This window comes from Lycorma delicatula, chromosome 2, assembly GCF_047948215.1.
Source record: "Lycorma delicatula isolate Av1 chromosome 2, ASM4794821v1, whole genome shotgun sequence".
Classification (NCBI taxonomy): Eukaryota; Metazoa; Arthropoda; class Insecta; order Hemiptera; family Fulgoridae; genus Lycorma; species Lycorma delicatula.
Window position 1 is genome coordinate 220,680,418 of NC_134456.1, and position 17,543 is coordinate 220,697,960.

The following is a 17,543-nucleotide window of genomic DNA, read 5'->3' on the forward strand; positions in this document are numbered from 1 at the left end:
CAAATAAGCTAAAAAAGTTCAAATAGGCACTGACTAACAGGAAAGCAATGGCTACAGTATTTTGGGACCATTAAAGTGTTTTGTTGGTAGACTTTATGGAGCAGAGGACAGCAATAACAAAGGAAGTTTATTGTTAATCTTTACGTCGCCTCTGCAGAGCGATCCAGAACAAACGGCATGCTCTTGTCCAGTGTGGTTTTGATCAACAACTGAACAGTGCCAACGTGATGCCAACCTTCTCAAATAATTCAAGTGGAAAGTTTTCGACCATCCGCCATATATTCCAGACCTAGCACCTCGTGATTTTCACCTCTTTCAATAATTGAAGGCATGGTTGGTCAGACAACACTTCACCACCAACGAAGAACTTCAGGAGGCTGTCAAGACGTACCTTACCTAACTGGTGGCAAACTTCTTTGAAGAGGGCATCGCAAAACTGGTGTCACAATACGACAAATGCCTCAGTTGTTTTGGTGATTATGTAGAAAAATAAGTTAGATACTTACTACTCAACCTTTGGTAATAAATTCATTTTGTTATGTCAATTTGCCTTTTTTTTTATAGCCCATTGGAAGTTGACAAAAAACAGTCCTCATATTATACTATTATTGTAACTTTACTATTCTTTTCTATTGAATTGTAAATATTATTGATTCTATTACATGAAAAAAAAAAAATTGAAAATTTGTCATCAGATAACAACAGTTCTAATAATTTTATCAAACATGGCCCATTGGTATGATTATACAAAAATAATAATTTATAAAAACCACTTACCAGCAACTTTTTTTTTTATATTTGTTTACCAAATATAAAAACAAAATTTTGTATACCAAATCCATCTTCAGGAACTCAAAAAAAAATTATATTTTTCTTAAAATAAAAAAACTAAAACTCATTCATCATATGTAAGTCATTATATAAAATGGAAAAATGTACAACAGTGGTCGTCATGTTTTAAAAAATTATGTCGACTTAGCGTCCAGTCACAATATCAATAGAAACTTTAATATTTATTTTTTAAATATAAAAAAAAATTTGCTGGTAAGTGGGTTTTATAAATTATTATTACTGATAAACAGTTATTACAGAAAGTTGATGACATAATTTTCAGCCTGAAATTAGTTCATAATTCGATACTAAATAATGGCTAAATAAACTTACTGAAAATAAACTACTACTGTAAATAAACTAGCTTGTGAAACATTATTTATATTGCTAAATGTCAGCCTATTTATTTATTTAAAAATAAATAAAACCCTAATTAATTATTAAAACACAGTTTTTTGGCATTTACATGATTGGGTCTTAACATTGAGTGAGTAAAGATTATTTAGCATTGTAGGAATATGATAGGCTTTAACTCATTTTATACAATTGCAATAAAAAGCAGATTTGTTTAAATTTGAATAGAATTTAAACTACTTAAAAATTAAAATAGATGTAAAATCAATTTCTCTAGAGTGAACATTTGAAGTGACCTCCTTTGGTGGCAATATATTGTAGTAGATGACGATTTTATACTTTATTATCTAACTCTCAAATTTCTGGTGTAGCATTGATATGTTGAAAACCTTTAACTTTTGGCTGAAGATCTTCAACACTGGTGTATTGTAAACCATAGTTTTTAGGTGCCTCCTAAAATATAAATTAAACTACAAAAGAATCATTGTTGTTTGTGTTGATCAAATCAATGATAGCAATATCTCCAACTTATGTTTTCTGTCTCTGTACATTAAATTTTTTCCCGTTCCAATTACTTATTGTACCTCTCTTTTTTCTTCATATTCTGTTATATTTTTCTTCCCCAATTTTGTATATCTGAAATGTTTAGAGTGTAAGCTCTAATTTAATTAAAAAATTGATTATTTTATCGTAAAATATTTATTGCAAAATAAAATATTTTTGCTATGAAGTTGATAAAAATAGAACTGTTTATTATTAAGTGATTTTCCCTATTTTATTTTTGCTATATAACTTATTTAACTTTAACTTATTAAAAATGGAATTTAGTTTTCAGCCACACCTGAACAACAGAAGACTTTGAGTAGTGAAGAAGTAGTTGTATTAAGAGAAGAAGCAAGTCAAGTTTTAAAAGATGAAACTGCTTTTTACAATTCAAGTATGTCAAATGTTGATTTTAATTTTTAATTTATGTTTCTGGTTTTCTAGTTTTGTTATCTTATAATTAAAATTAATTTTTACCAATTAAATTGTTAATTTGATAAAACATATATCTAATTAGAAGTTTTAACTTATAAATTAAAAATGATATATTTTTGTGTAACTAGCCATTAGACATTCATCCTGATTTTATAAACTAAAATGCATTTCAAAGTACTTTCTTGATCTGTTGCTTGTTTTGAACTTCATAAAAGTTAGATTAACAATTTTTCTGTTTAGGATGTCATAAAAGCGAAAAAATTAATAAATAAACATGGTTAAACTAATACAAAAAATATTAACAAACAAAAAAAATACTTCAAGATTTTTCCATATATTTATCAATTTACATTTTTACTCAAATAAAAAGTGAACCATCCAGCCTAAACTTGTATAATCTAATAGCATTAAAACCAGATTATAAAAATTGTGTATTTAAAAGTCTACTTGTATCATATTCTTATGAGAATACGTTTCATAAGTTATACAGTTACATTATCAGAGAGTAATTAGATATGGCATGTGAAGTCTGATAAAAAAAAATTGCAACTTGTCGCAGTACAGTACAATAATGTTATTTCACTTTAGTGATGTTATTTATTTATTAGCATCTTTTGATTGTGTTATTTTATTTCCAAGAGAAGTTTGTTATTCTGTGTAGGTATGTTAATACCAGAGAAGTAGTGCTAAAAAAAAAGAAGTGTTAGAACACTGAATTTGTACCTCTCACAATGTTTTGTGAAATTTTTCAAATTCGCTAATATTTATTTTTTTAATATTTTCCTTATTGATTTTTTGTGAGAATATTATTTTAGGCAACAAACAAAATAATAATAATTTTAGGCAAACAAAATAATGGTATTTATTTTAACATTTTATTTTTGTATTATTAATTAGTATGACGAATGGAGTTGTTGGTTTAAAAAAAAAAAAAAATGATTATGTAAATCAGCATTACTCTCAAAAATAGTGTAATATTCAAATTTATAGTTTGTATTATATAGAATAGACCAAAAAGGCACCATGAACAAAATTTTTTTTCCAAATGTCATTGTCAGTAAAACTGAATGACCAAAATACTATCAAGTTACTTCATTTCTACTGACAGTCTTTTATAATCCTTGGTTGGTTTTTTAATTCTTTCTGAAAGAGACAATTGTATAAATAATAAATATTACCGTTTTTCAATAATTTAAACAAGAAAATCGTATTGCTAATTTAAAAAAAATCTTAACTTGTACTTTAATTTCTTATAAGTTTCTACACAGGATCGTCTTCACATTCAGGCAATTTGCATTCTCGCATCTGTGAGTCAGTGGCTGATCGATGGTTTTGTAGCCATTTCTGTACATAACGTTTCGGCTCTCAAATATTGATTGGTGGATGATGGAGTTTCACGAACGTTAAATTACTCATATTTTTTACAAGAAGTCTTAATCTTATATCTATAATGATCAAATTAATAGAACTAAAACCCCTTTCACTTTCTGCAGAACTACTCGCTATTGGTTTTGAACACTGTATTAATGGTTTTAAGTCTGAAGGCACATAACATTCACCACTATCAAGTTATTCTCTAAATGCATTTAGCTTTTTCAGAAAAGAGGATTGAAATCGCATACACAACTCTATTTTATGCTGACCAAATCCTAGTGGTATATCAGCTGGCCAGTCATCAGTCTTGAAGATTTGTAATTCAGAAGCGATACGTGTTAATAATCTATGTTCCAAATTATTAATGACAGTGATTAATAATTGATCAAGGTTGATTGTTGTAATTTTATTATTTGAATATAATTTTATTGTTCTAAAATTTATTTTTTCAACATGAGTTTCTGCTTCCAGCATTTTTGCTTCCTCTCTTTCATATTTTCTATATATGTAATTGTTCTTGTAATTTTCAATGTATGTAATTGAACATACATTGATCATTTTTAATTTTAGTTTTATCTACACTTGCTGATTCAAAATGATGACAGTGATTCATAGTTTATCGAAACTGAAAATATTGTTCTAAAGGAACTTGCAATCCATCTTATGTCAAATACATGAGTTTCTTATTTCTTAAGTTCCATTGCACACTGTGATTTCTCTTTGGTTTTTTGTGTTTTACTTTACAATGAATATAATTTGTTCAAAAAAAAAAAAACTGGAAATTATTCATTTCTTGTACTTCAAGTGTACAGTCCCTGATGGATAATTCCAATCGATGATTGAGGCAATGCCAAGTTATGATGCTCAGAAACATTCCCAGTAGCTGTTGTACAACGCCTGATTTTTTCCAAGTATAATGCTTGCTCCATAACTATTAAACGTAACTAAATCATTTTTCAAATAGTTTTTGTCAAATCCATGAGTTTGTTAGCTTCAATTATAGTGTTTGCTGTTTGGTCTGATAGCTTGATTAAATCCAAAAATAAAAAAATCTGGATTTTTTAACACATCAGTCTTGCACTTACTGTATACAATTAAAGTTGATTTTTGGCTGAGTGTGGTAGACTCATCTATTATTACTGATATTTTTCCATTGATATTTATTATGTTTTGACAGATTCAAACTTTCATATTTCTGATTGCGCCAATAATGTTAGTGGAACTAAAACGTGATTGTAAACCCTGAGAAATATTTGCACCATTAATTTCATCAATTGTAATAACTCAGAATGATCCAAATAGGGTCTATTATTTTTGGCTATAAATAAGCAGTTCTAAATATTTTAGCAGTTTATTCAATTTCAGATTTGTTTAAAATATCCACAATTTTTTCCCATTCTCTGATCTTTTGTGCTTTGCAAACTTTTCTGTGCATTAATATGTAAAAGTGTTTTCTTATGTTCAGAAATTTTTTTACTCAAGGAAAGCAATTGAGCAGATTTACTATTTCCATATGACGATACCAAAATTGAACTCCAGTCGTGTGACATACTTGTGCCTTGAGATATAAAAACCGAAAGACTTATCAATTCAACGCATATCTGGCATCCAATTTTACCAGAGGCGTGTGTAATCAAAGGATATTTTTTTTCTTCTCTTCCCATTTATCTACAATCTAAATACTTGGCAGAGTATGAGCAATTGGCAAGTTATTTGCATTATGTGTTTCTATCAGGTGTTCATTATCACATTGCTCATTATTTTCTTTATTGCATTGTTTGTCATATTGTTTATCACTATTGGATCTACCCGAACTTTTCTTCCCTTGCATTACCCTTGCATTAACCCTTGCATTAGTGTAAAAATAATTGATTGTGAAGCTTTTGTTTCAAAATACATTTTAGTATATGAAATTTTAACTAACTGCACATTGCTTTTAAAAGAGTTAAAAATGTTTAACTGATAGTTTCAGTAATCAGGTTAAATTACCAAATATATATAGGAATTATGTGAGTGATTGTAAATTCTAAAAATTAGTGCACTTATAATTCTGCAGTATTGCAATGCAGTTTTTTTATATTAGTAAAATATGTAGTGTCTGAAATTGAGAAAATCTATGAAAATGTTTTTTGTATATTTACATATGATTATTGGTTTTGCTGATATTTTGATTATTTATGATTACTGAAAAATATTTTTTATGTTTGTTTTGAAATTAAACTATCTCAAAGCAGATAATATCCCAGGTGTAGAGTTTTGTGTGATCATGTGGTATTGTGCTTGGTGGCAGGTCCCTTATGCCACCACATTCTTCATCCATTTCTGTCTCAAACCAACTTCTTCACCTCCTTGTAGTTTCTAATCTTCACCTTATATGTTAAACTTCTTCCTTCTTCCTTGCATCCTTTCCTCTTTTACTGACCCTTCTGCTCTAGTTTTCAAGGTTCCATTTCCTCTAACGGCATGTCTTACAGTTTCCTTTTCTTTTGTGTGTTTCCCTCAAAAGTGCTTTTTCTTCTTTAATCCTGTTCATTACTTGTTCATTCCAATCCCTCTCCTTCATCGTCCATTCTTCACTTACATACAACAAGACATAACTCTCATAACATTTGGCTAACCCTTTTCTTAACTCTTTTACTTCAGACTTTTATTACAATAATTTCTTCTCTTACTGATTGTAAATCAACAAATATTTTATGTCTGTGGAATCAATCTTAACTTTTAATTTAATGATTCAATACAATTATTTTTTTTCTAGATAAAGAGAAAAGAAAACAAAATTCAGATCAGGCGTGGATAAAAACAGTGCTTCAGAAAGGTACAGCAAGTGATAAAGTTGCAGCTCACGTCCTAAAAATTCAGGATTCACCTGTGTTTAACCTTTCATCACTTATTACACTAGTTAATATGATCAAAATTTCTAAAAACGATTTTACATTTGTTATTGGTGAGTCTGTTTGTTGTGACTTACTATTTTTAAAGTGCAGTATTTATTGTAGCATAGTTTTATAAACATTTTTTGCTGGATTTAATGCTTTAATTTATAAAAGAAAAGATTTTTTATCAGGGATAAAATTAATTTTCTTTACAATCAGTTGTATTCTTTTTCAGAGTAATAAATTTTCAATTTTTTGTATTGATTGTAATTTTAAGTTAGTCTTTTCGCTATTTTGATTAATCCAATTAACAGTTAGTGATTTTTGAGCGTGGCATTAGGAATTAGGCATTCTTTGAAGGCTGTTTATTACAAGGTTAAAAGATAATTAAAATTAAAAAAAGAATGCTTAAGAGGTATTAAAAAAAATATATAAATGTTATTTTAAACAAAGAAAATTACAATCTTAATATTACATCCTAAAATAGCTGTAATTACAACTTTGACATTATGTCTAGGAAATTGGTATCGCAGTCTGAAACACTTAAAATAAAACTAAACCTGTTGAAAGAGCAAGTTTACAAATCATAAACTGATTTAAGACAATATACCAACCATGTAGGGGAAGACACCTGCCAGTTTTAATTGATACTTCCAGTCACCACACCACCATCCTTGTTCGTAGTCTTGATGGGCTTTAACAGGAGTTGTCTTTCGCCTTCTAACTTTTTACAACTCATAGTAATAAGTCAGACCTCATTGGGATGCCATCAATGTAAATGCTTTTGTAGACATTTGCATCGGTGATTTTTAAACTCAGCTTTTGCCTTTGCTGCAGGCCTCATCCAAACATCTTGAATGTCCTACATTTTTCCCTCTGAACTAGCTAATGCAGTTCGCGGAAGCACAAACCCTGCATCTAGTTCTACATTTTACGTAGCCAATTTTGTATATGTCTCATAATAATCGAGGCAATAGAATAATAACGTACCACCAAAAATGTTATTTGCAACAACAAAATTTAATCCTAGTTCCCTTAGTGAACTCAACATTTAGTTCATACACCTGACTGAGTTTCTTTTGTGGACTCCGGTCTGGTCAACCAGGGAGAGGTGGACAGATCTCTACTCCCACTCAGCTCCATCGTGAAGTCCTGCATGACATTTACTTTAACTACTGCCGCTACACCTCACGGCTACATGGGATCCATGCCCTTGACAGAGCAATCACCATCCTGCTGACACTGCTGACTTTTCTCAATCAAAACAACGCTACACCGCTTGGCTGCATGGTAACCCCCCTCCAGTCATTGCCCAATGGTAAACCCTCAGCAGTGCAGTCTCGTTGTTCTGCCGACAGCTAACATTTAGTAACAATTGCCACTAATTTCTAACTGATTGTGGCTCGATACCAACATGCCTACCTCCGGCCAATCAACTGCCTAGGTGGTTCCTAGCCACCCATGGTGTATTATACCCCTTCAGCCATCCTGCTCAGGGCAAGGAAACAGAGGAAACCAGCTACAATAGTCCATTCTCTGAGAGTCTTCGAGTTGATTCACAGATTAAAGAAGGAATTCACTCTCTCAAGCAATCACCTAATAACTCTGGTACGTTCAGCCTCGTACCAGAGACAAACATAAAGGATATGGTCCGCAGTGTCATCGAATCTACAGTCTGGGCACAAGCCTGAATCGACCAAACCAAACCTAGCCAAACTATTCCTAAATGCATCATGTCCGGAAAAGAATTGAGTTGTGTATCAATTAGGAGAGACCCACCTAATTGCTCATAGCTCCCTAACATTTGGAAGTACACCATGCATGTATCGACCAGTAGAAGAATCGTTCCACCTAACTTGCCAATAGTCAAAACCTTGGCCTTCAATTTCCCACATACACCCAGAAATAAGAAGGCCTCTCAACATACTGCTTGCTATGTTCCATTAATAGAATGTCAGTGGGTTTTATGCCAGCAGTCACTTAGAATGCCTCTCTCGAGAGAGTTCTGTAGCCCCCGATAACAGCTAACATGTCTCTATAACATTGGAATTGTAAACGATAAGTCCAGATGGACGCAGCATACAACGTTATGGCCTCACAGACACTTTTGTAAAGAATATGTATGGTATGGTAACAACTCCCAATCGGGTTGGATGACTCTACGAACACCAGAGAAGGCCTTCCTTGCCAAAACTGAAGGTGCTCCCTGAATTGAAGCCTCTCAAGGATGACACCCTGATATTTCTGAACGGTGACATAGCTCTTTGGAAGACCATCCATCAAAACCCGCGGGTGACGGGTTGCAGCTATATGGTCTTTAAGAAATATCATAGTGGTTTTCTCTGCACCGAAAACCATCTTATGCTGAAGACTCCACAACCTTAATACCTTACACGCCTGTGTTGCTCTTAGTTCTATCTCAGCATGTGAGTTACCCTCGACCAGCAGCATCCCATTGTTGGCATACACCATAATGTGGCAGCCACTGGCACTGGACATCCGCAACCGCATTAGAGAGTCAAACTCAATGACCCAGACAAGTGAACCTAGAACACTGTCCTGTGGACAACCTTTGACAGGGTCTTTCCTACTTCTGAGCTGCCATCACAAAGGGCAACGATTCTGTCACTGAAATAATTTACGACAACAATTGAAATTTAAAATCTGAAAGTAAAATTTAAACTAGAATGACGGTGGCTCATTTTAAATGTAGAAACTAGAGGAAACTGTTGTGGCCAGCACCACGGGGCACCTTTTTAATTTTTAAAAATTATATTATTAGAATAGAAAATAATTTATAATTTGGAAATAAATAAATATTACCCGTCTTATGTGTTACAAGCAGAAAATATAGTATGTACTTAATACAGTAATAAATTGAAAATGCATTTTGGTAATACCTTCTTAAATACAGTTTGTGAAATATATTTATTTAATTCAGTATCACTGGTAAGTCTGACTTGTAATATAAATTTGATTTATTCATATCCTCTTCTGACGAATCAGCAGATGTGGCAAACATGTCTCGGTTCTTATGTTTTGTGAATATGAATGCGATATGGCTAGATCAATTAAAGTAAATATATTTTTTTGTAAATCAATACCTGATCATGCAACAGAACAATGTCTTTTTGATGTTTATTATGAAGCTACTAAAAACTATAACATAGATTGGACAAAATGTATTGCAGTATGTAGTGATTGTGCAAAGGTGATAATAGAAAAGAACAGTGGATTTCTGAAAAAATTTAAAGATTGTCTTATACCAATGGTGGAATGGACTCACTGTTTCCTTCACAGACATTCTCCTGCCACAAAAAAAATGCTGGAAAATCTCATAAAAATTCTTTGTAGAGCTGTAAAAATGGTTAATTTTATTAAAAGTCGACCATTGTAGAATAGGGTCACTGCTAAACTATGCGATAAAACTATGTGAAAAGAAAAAATATCTTCTTTTCTATACAGAAGCCAAATGGTTGTCAGGGAGAAAGTTTTAACTTTGTTATTGGAATTGTGAGATGAATTAATAATATTTTTCCAGGATAAACAAATGACATTGTAAATATTTTTATGGAATAATGAAAATATGTTGTGTTGGCTTACTTAGCTGATGCTTTTTCAAATTTAAATGACTTGAATATGAAATTACAAGGTCGTGATAAAAACATTTTATTAATAACAAAGTTCATCTTCAAAGTAAAAATTGAAGAGGAGACAAAAATGTCTCCTCTCACTTCAGTTTATATTGAGAAAAATTTGGATGAAGATGACACAATTATTCACCGCAGTTTGGATAGTATGAAGATGCACTTGTGCGAGCAAAAAATTCAGTTGGAGGCGTATTTCCAGGAAGATAAAATGATTTCTTGAAGAAATAGGTAAGGAATCCATTTAGTGAAAACATTGTTGCAGCTGTTAAGTTACCAGTTAAAATTCACGACCAGCTCATCGAAATGTCTACTGATAAAACATTACAACTACAGTTCACATCAGAAGATTTAGATATATTTTTGGCTTGCTTGTTTTGGCATTTTGTTATTAAATTTTCATATTTATATTTTAAATATGGAAATTTAATCACAAGCATTGAAAATATTAATCACTTTTACCACATCTTACCTCTATGAAAAGGGTTTTTCATCTATGGTTGCACTAAAAACTGAATAACGGAATCATCTTTTATCATTTGAATACAATTTGCTTTTGTGTGTTTCTAACATAGAGCCATGTACAGAGAAACTTTTAAATGAAAAACAAACGCAACCATTTCAATAATTTTTTTTGTTTACATGTGAACTTATAAATGAAAGTAAAATGCAAGAGATTATGATAAAATGTAATTAAAGTTTCTCTTTAACAGCCATTTCTATTATTGTAGAATATCCAAAGAACATCAATCCAAAGGATATTTACATTTTTCACACTTTTCTCAACCAGTACTTGCACATTTGCAGTCCATTTGTGTTCTGTTTTGGTTCAAAGAAATTATAATTAATTTTTGGAATATTCATTGTTCTAAAAATTAATTCAAGAATATAGTCACATATTTATATTTTGATTTCATCCTCTATGCATGATAGAAAACAAAACAATCTGGTTTTATTACAGAGAAAGAGGCATATCTTCATGCCCACTATTTTAAAAGCATGTAAAGAATAAAAATGTAAATATTTTAAAATAATTACATTTAATTCTAATAGCTATCTTGGTTTATTATTTGGGGGGGAAGGGGAAAGTCACTTTACACTGCAATAAATCCAGCTGTATTGGTATATATTGCTGCCAATTGTCACCATTGATATTGCTCACTACTGCTGGAAAAGGCGGGGAGGATAAGCTGTGTTGGGGATTGTCTGGTGTGTTCATTTGTGGTGGGATAACCTTAGTCATAGTCAAGCATGGAATGATGGTGGATATGAGTGTGTTCACTGTCAAAGAACATTTGTTAGCTTGTGTATGGGTTCACAAAGCCCACACATTGGTAAAACATTGGAGAACATTATGAATGACTTCTATGTACGCTTTGGGAAATCGCCACCTTTACAGCAAACATTACTGACATGGGAGAGGAAGGCATTTGCAATAGGAACTATTCTTGATGCGCCACATAGTGGGAGGCCAAGCACTCAAGCTGAGATATGTACAACTGTGAAGGCATCAATTCAACGATCATTAATGAAATTAATATGCAAATGTTCTGCAAATTTAGGCATTCCAAGATCAACAGTGTGAGACCATGTGTGAAAGGACGTGAAACATAAATGTTTTCATCCAGCCACAGTTAATGCCTCGCCAGCAAGAAGTCCGAACCTCAACACGCCTGACAATGCACTCAGGGGTTTTATAAAAGAAGAGATCCAAAAATACAGATACATCAACAACAAGCAGCTCCAAAATGCTGTTCAGTTAGCATTTGAAATGATCAACCCTGATATGCTATTGCAGATGAACAACTTGACATGGTGGAACCCACACAGATGTACTAGAACCATGGTAAGCCGCATCCTAATAATTTCATAACTAGTATAAAAGGACTTCCCGCTTGCTCTGTAGAATAAGGTTTTTATGAATGTAGAGATCATCTGTTAAAAATACCATTAAAATGTATATTAGCATTCTTTCTTTTTATTTTCCTTTGAAGTAAGCAAGCTGGAGTTATGTTTCTCTGGTTCTTAGCCTATATGTTTAACAACATAATTAAATCAGAGGGAAATGATAAATTCTTGTACAATTTATTTGTATTACTTTTATCTGCTAATGAATACGAAAGTAATCATCCTATCATAAACAAAAAAGTGTAGATTATTGTTACATAAAATTTATTTATTCAGAACCAAAGATATATATAGGTACTTATGTTCCGGTGATCCTAAATAAACTACATTTTATACAAAGATTGTAAACATATTGTACTTCGTGTTTCGATGTTTCAATAGTTTCAGTTTTTGCCAGAAACATAACTCCATAAACTTAAAAAATAGCTAAACCTAATTAGTATTCTGGATAGAACATGAAAAATTATGTTTATTTGCACTGAAACTAGACATTGCATTTTTGGAGATATGTTCTTTGCTTCTCATGTGAATTAAGGGGACATCACTCATTGAGTATAATTTCAAGAAATGTTAACTTTTTTTAGCTTCCAAGATCCCTGACCTGAGAGTGTACAATTTGTGGGATTATCATTAAAACAAAGTATATAGCAATTGACCTCCTACAACAAAAGAACTAAAAGCCAGCATTTGCAGTGGAATCACTAAACATTCCTGTTACAGTACAGTATCAAACTATGTAAAATGTAACACAGAGACTCATCTGTGTTACATTTTACAAAAATGGCATATTTTACATTATTAAATTAATGAAAAATTTAATTAAATTTTTTTATAAATGATTATATTCTTTTATGTAAATAGTGGCCTATAAAATCTGTAAGTATAAAATAAAAATCAGAAATTTCCAGGCAGCTTTGTGCATTTCTCTGTTGATTTTGTGGTTTGAATGATGCAGTCGATTGTTGTTTAAGAATTTTTTTGTAAGCTAATTTCGGTTGTAAACATTATTAAAACTGCCTTTTTTTTGCCATTCGACATCTGGATATTAGAAAATAGGTTTAAATATTGATGTACTATTAATAAGTAATATTAATATGGGATATACTTATTTTCATTAATTGCTGTTAGGTATTTGTTTGTTTTTAATTACTTAATATAACTTTTGCTTTAATACAAGTCATGTAAATGATGCTGTTTATTAATTACTTAAACTTGCTTTTAATTTTACAGATGCACTAGCTGAATTGTTCCTTTCAGATCTTTTACCACCAAATCTAAAATTGCGTCCTTTTGAGAAACAACCACTGGATCGATTATTAGAATTAACATCTGGTAATGCAATTACACGACGTAGACGATTGGCATTTTGGGCATTTGAAGACGAATTAAAAAAATTATACATACAGTTCATACAATCCCTCAATGTTATTGCTCGGGATTCTGTTGAGGCAAATAAAGAGAAAGTTATTTCTGTTTTGTATAAACTGCTTGCTTCTCATCCTGAACAGGAAGATGTACGTATTGATATAATTTTATTACATAGATTGCTAAGTTGTGTTGTATGAAATATGAGAATTAATCTGAAGTTCCCCTTCATATGATAATGATTGGAATTAATGTAATTATTAGTTTAGAACAATTTTGAATATTTTAATTCTTTTTTTAGTCTTAGTTTCTTATTAGAGTAATTGTAATATTTATCTTGTTCACTAATTTTGTTATTAAATTTAATTTAATATGTTATTAAAAAGGTTTAGATTTCTAGTAACAATCACAATTAAGCCATCTTTATATTTAAAATATCGGGTGTGCAAAAAAAGAATAACAGGATTTTAAAGCTATTTAATATCTTTTAACTTGACTTACAGTAATGAATCATAAATGAAATGAAAGAGTAACTCTTATAGATTTTCCTTATAAGTGTTGAATGTGAGCTTCTTTTATGACATGGTGTACATCCAAGCAATAAGAGAGTTCGTCCAGTATTTTAGCATGCCTGGTGTAATGGAAGCAGCAACTAGTTCAATCCTGTGCTTCAAATCAGGTAGTGGAGAAACATACACAAGATCTTTTATAAAACCCCAAAGGAAAAAACATATGGTCAGATCAGACGACCTTGAAGGCCAGTGCAGATAAGCTGTCATCGAGTCGGTGCCGATCGATCCAGTGATCAGGACATTATCATTCAACCAATCCCAGACTTATATCAGCAAGGAGGTGCACCAACTTGTTGCCAAATAAAATACTCTTGTCCACCTTGCAGTTGAGGAAAGAACAATGTATGCAGCATATCCAAATAAACAATCCCTGTCACACTTGTTTTAGCGAAAAAGATTGGTGAGTAAACTTGCCATCAGGATATTGCACAGAAAACATTTAATTTTGGAGAGTCCGTTTTGCAGTTTAAGTGCATCTGAGGATTTTCTGACCCTCACAGTTTTGTCTCACTTAATGTACATATAAGATAGGACATTATTTATGTTCACTTTTCCACTAAGATTAAGTGTAGACTCTTCACTAACACAATATGATGAAGAAAGTTGTAATCTCCAAAATTTGATCACGAAGTCATTGAGCACAGTGTAATCGGTAGGATTTAAAGCCTGTAACAGCTGTAAATAATACAGAAGTATATGTAAGCGTTTCCTAAAGCATTCCACACGAGCATTTGTAGTTCATAGTCGGCTTTCCAAACGGATTTTTTTAGGACTACGCAGGAAAGACTCCCTGACACATTTAGCGTTTGATTTAGACACCCTCATTCATCCTGTACTTTACCCTTTACACAGACTTCCAATCGTTTTTGCCTGATTATGCCATCAACAAATGTCAGTGTCACTTGGAGGATCACGATTAATCTTTCTACAGAATGCACATTGAACCGTAACTACAGTTTCACGCTTAGCAAACTGCAAAACACAGAAGGTTATATGTTCAGTTGTTGCCATCTTTGCTAGTGACTATGTCAAGCAGAAAGATAGGAATCATTCTACAGCCATGCGCACAACTAAATATGCCCTTTTTGCCTTTTGTTTCTAGCCTTAAATCAACACTGTACACTTCATCTTAGAGATATTATAACAAATTAAAACCAGTGTTATTTTTTTTTGTACACCCAGTATATATATTATAATATAGTAATAATAATATTGTAATGGGTAGAAATATTTTATTATTTCATATAATTTTAAAAATACAACATGCATAAAGGATTTTTTCACTTTTGGAAATGGGAAATTGACAACTGTAACTCTTGGAGAAGTCCAGTTGTGGGTTAGGGATGATGCATTTGTTAGTATGCCCTTTCTTTAGTCAAGAATGTAATTTCCCCCACTCACTGTGAAGATTTCAACTTATTTCTAGATTTTGCAATTTGTCTACTGAGGTAGACAACCTTTACAATTGTGAAGGTTCTCCAGTTCTGGAAAGTTTTTTGTTATACATACTTCTTGAATTAGATTGTTGAAATAGATATGGTGGTGCTATCAGCTCATACTTATGCTTACTGAACCAGTTTAAATTTTTACCAACTTTGAATTAAAATTTTTCAGAAATTTTAGGTTTAAATCTTGGATGGTTGAAACATCATTCCTTGAGAAATTCAAGAATGAGTATTTTTGCGTGTTTATTCAAATCAAATCATTTTAATTTAATCATTATTACAATATTTTCATGTAATGAGATCCTTATTTGTATTTAGTCTGTTAATATTGAATTTGCATTGTATCTTCTGTGTTTGATATGTTATTTAATTGATTTCTGGTATTTTGTAATTTTGTTTTTAATAATCATTTATTTTTTAACATATCAGTTTAATCTTTGCAATTTTCTCAGTTTATAATTTTGAACATTTATAATTTTTAAAAGTAATTTTTGCTTTATTTACAATTTTATAAAGAATTCCACAATTTTAACTGTTCACTTTTTAATTTTCTAAAAATTAAATATTTCTTCTTATTTTTTCAAATGTGTATATGTAATATACTGAAATGCAGTTCTTTTTTTAGTTACTATTTATTGGAAACTTTTTTGCTTTTCATTTCTGCCATGTCTCAAATGCTGCCTGCTTTAAGTGTATTTTAAATCTTCAGATTTTTTTTTTTTTGTCTTCAGTCATTTGATGCAGCTCTCCAAGATTCCCTATCTAGTGCTAGTCGTTTCATTTCAGTATACCCTCTACATCCCACATCCCTAACAATTTGTTTTACATATTCCAAACGTGGCCTGCCTACACAATTTTTTCCTTCTACCTGTCCTTCCAATATTAAAGCGACTATTCCAGGATGCCTTAGTATGTGGCCTATAAGTCTGTCTCTTCTTTTAACTATATTTTTCCAAATGCTTCTTTCTTCATCTATTTGCCGCAATACCTCTTCATTTGTCACTTTATCCACCCATCTGATTTTTAGCATTCTCCTATAGCACCACATTTCAAAAGCTTCTAATCTTTTCTTCTCAGATGCTCCGATTGTCCAAGTTTCACTTCCATATAAAGCGACACTCCAAATATATACTTTCAAAAATCTTTTCCTGACATTTAAATTAATTTTTGATGTTAACAAATTATATTTCTTACTGAAGGCTCGTTTCGCTTGTGCTATTCGGCATTTTATATTGCTCCTGCTTCGTCCATCTTTAGTAATTCTACTTCCCAAATAACAATATTCTTCTACCTCCATAATCTTTTCTCTTCCTATTTTCACATTCAGTGGTCCATCTTTGTTATTTCTACTACATTTCATTACTTTTGTTTTGTTCTTGTTTATTTTCATGCGATAGTTCTTGCGTAGGACTTCATCTATGCCGTTCATTGTTTCTTCTAAATCCTTTTTACTCTCGGCTAGAATTACTATATCATCAGCAAATCGTAGCATCTTTATCTTTTCACCTTGTACTGTTACTACTAATCTAAATTGTTCTTTAACATCATTAACTGCTAGTTCCATGTAAAGATTAAAAAGTAACGGAGATAGGGAACATCCTTGTCGGACTCCCTTTCTTATTATGGCTTCTTTCTTATGTTCTTCAATTATTACTGTTGCTGTTTGGTTTCTGTACATGTTAGCAATTGTTCTTCTATTTCTGTATTTGAACCATAATTTTTTTTAAATGCTGAACATTTTATTCCAGTCTACGTTATCGAATGCCTTTTCTAGGTCTATAAACGCCAAGTATGTTGGTTTGTTTTTCTTTAATCTTCCTTCTACTATTAATTTGAGGCCTAAAATTGCTTCCCTTGTCCCTATACTTTTCCTGAAACCAAATTGGTCTTCTCCTAACACTTCTTCCACTCTCCTCTCAATTCTTCTGTATAGAATTCTAGTTAAGATTTTTGATGCATGACTAGTTAAACTAATTGTTCTGTATTCTTCACATTTATCTGCCCCTGCTTTCTTTGGTATCATGACTAACACTTTTTTTTGAAGCCTGATGGAAATTCCCCTTTTTCATAAATATTACACACCAGTATGTATAATCTATCAATCGCTTCCTCACCTGCACTGCGCAGTAATTCTACAGGGATTCCGTCTATTCCAGGAGCCTTTCTGCCATTTAAATCTTTTAATGCTCTCTT

The 17,543-nt window shown here is 31.6% G+C and overlaps 1 protein-coding gene across 4 annotated transcripts in view; it reads left to right on the forward strand.

Moving 5' to 3' along the window:
* Noc1 (Nucleolar complex protein 1) overlaps nucleotides 1-17,543 on the forward strand; it is a 56,060-nt gene that overhangs the window by 4,778 nt on the left and 33,739 nt on the right. For all 4 annotated transcript variants that reach the window (XM_075357207.1, XM_075357206.1, XM_075357209.1 and 1 more), the window contains exons 3-5: nucleotides 2,014-2,122; nucleotides 6,296-6,484; nucleotides 13,199-13,482. In XM_075357207.1, coding sequence (XP_075213322.1) covers nucleotides 2,014-2,122; nucleotides 6,296-6,484; nucleotides 13,199-13,482 — 582 coding nt within the window. The remainder of the gene's footprint in view (nucleotides 1-2,013; nucleotides 2,123-6,295; nucleotides 6,485-13,198; nucleotides 13,483-17,543) is intronic.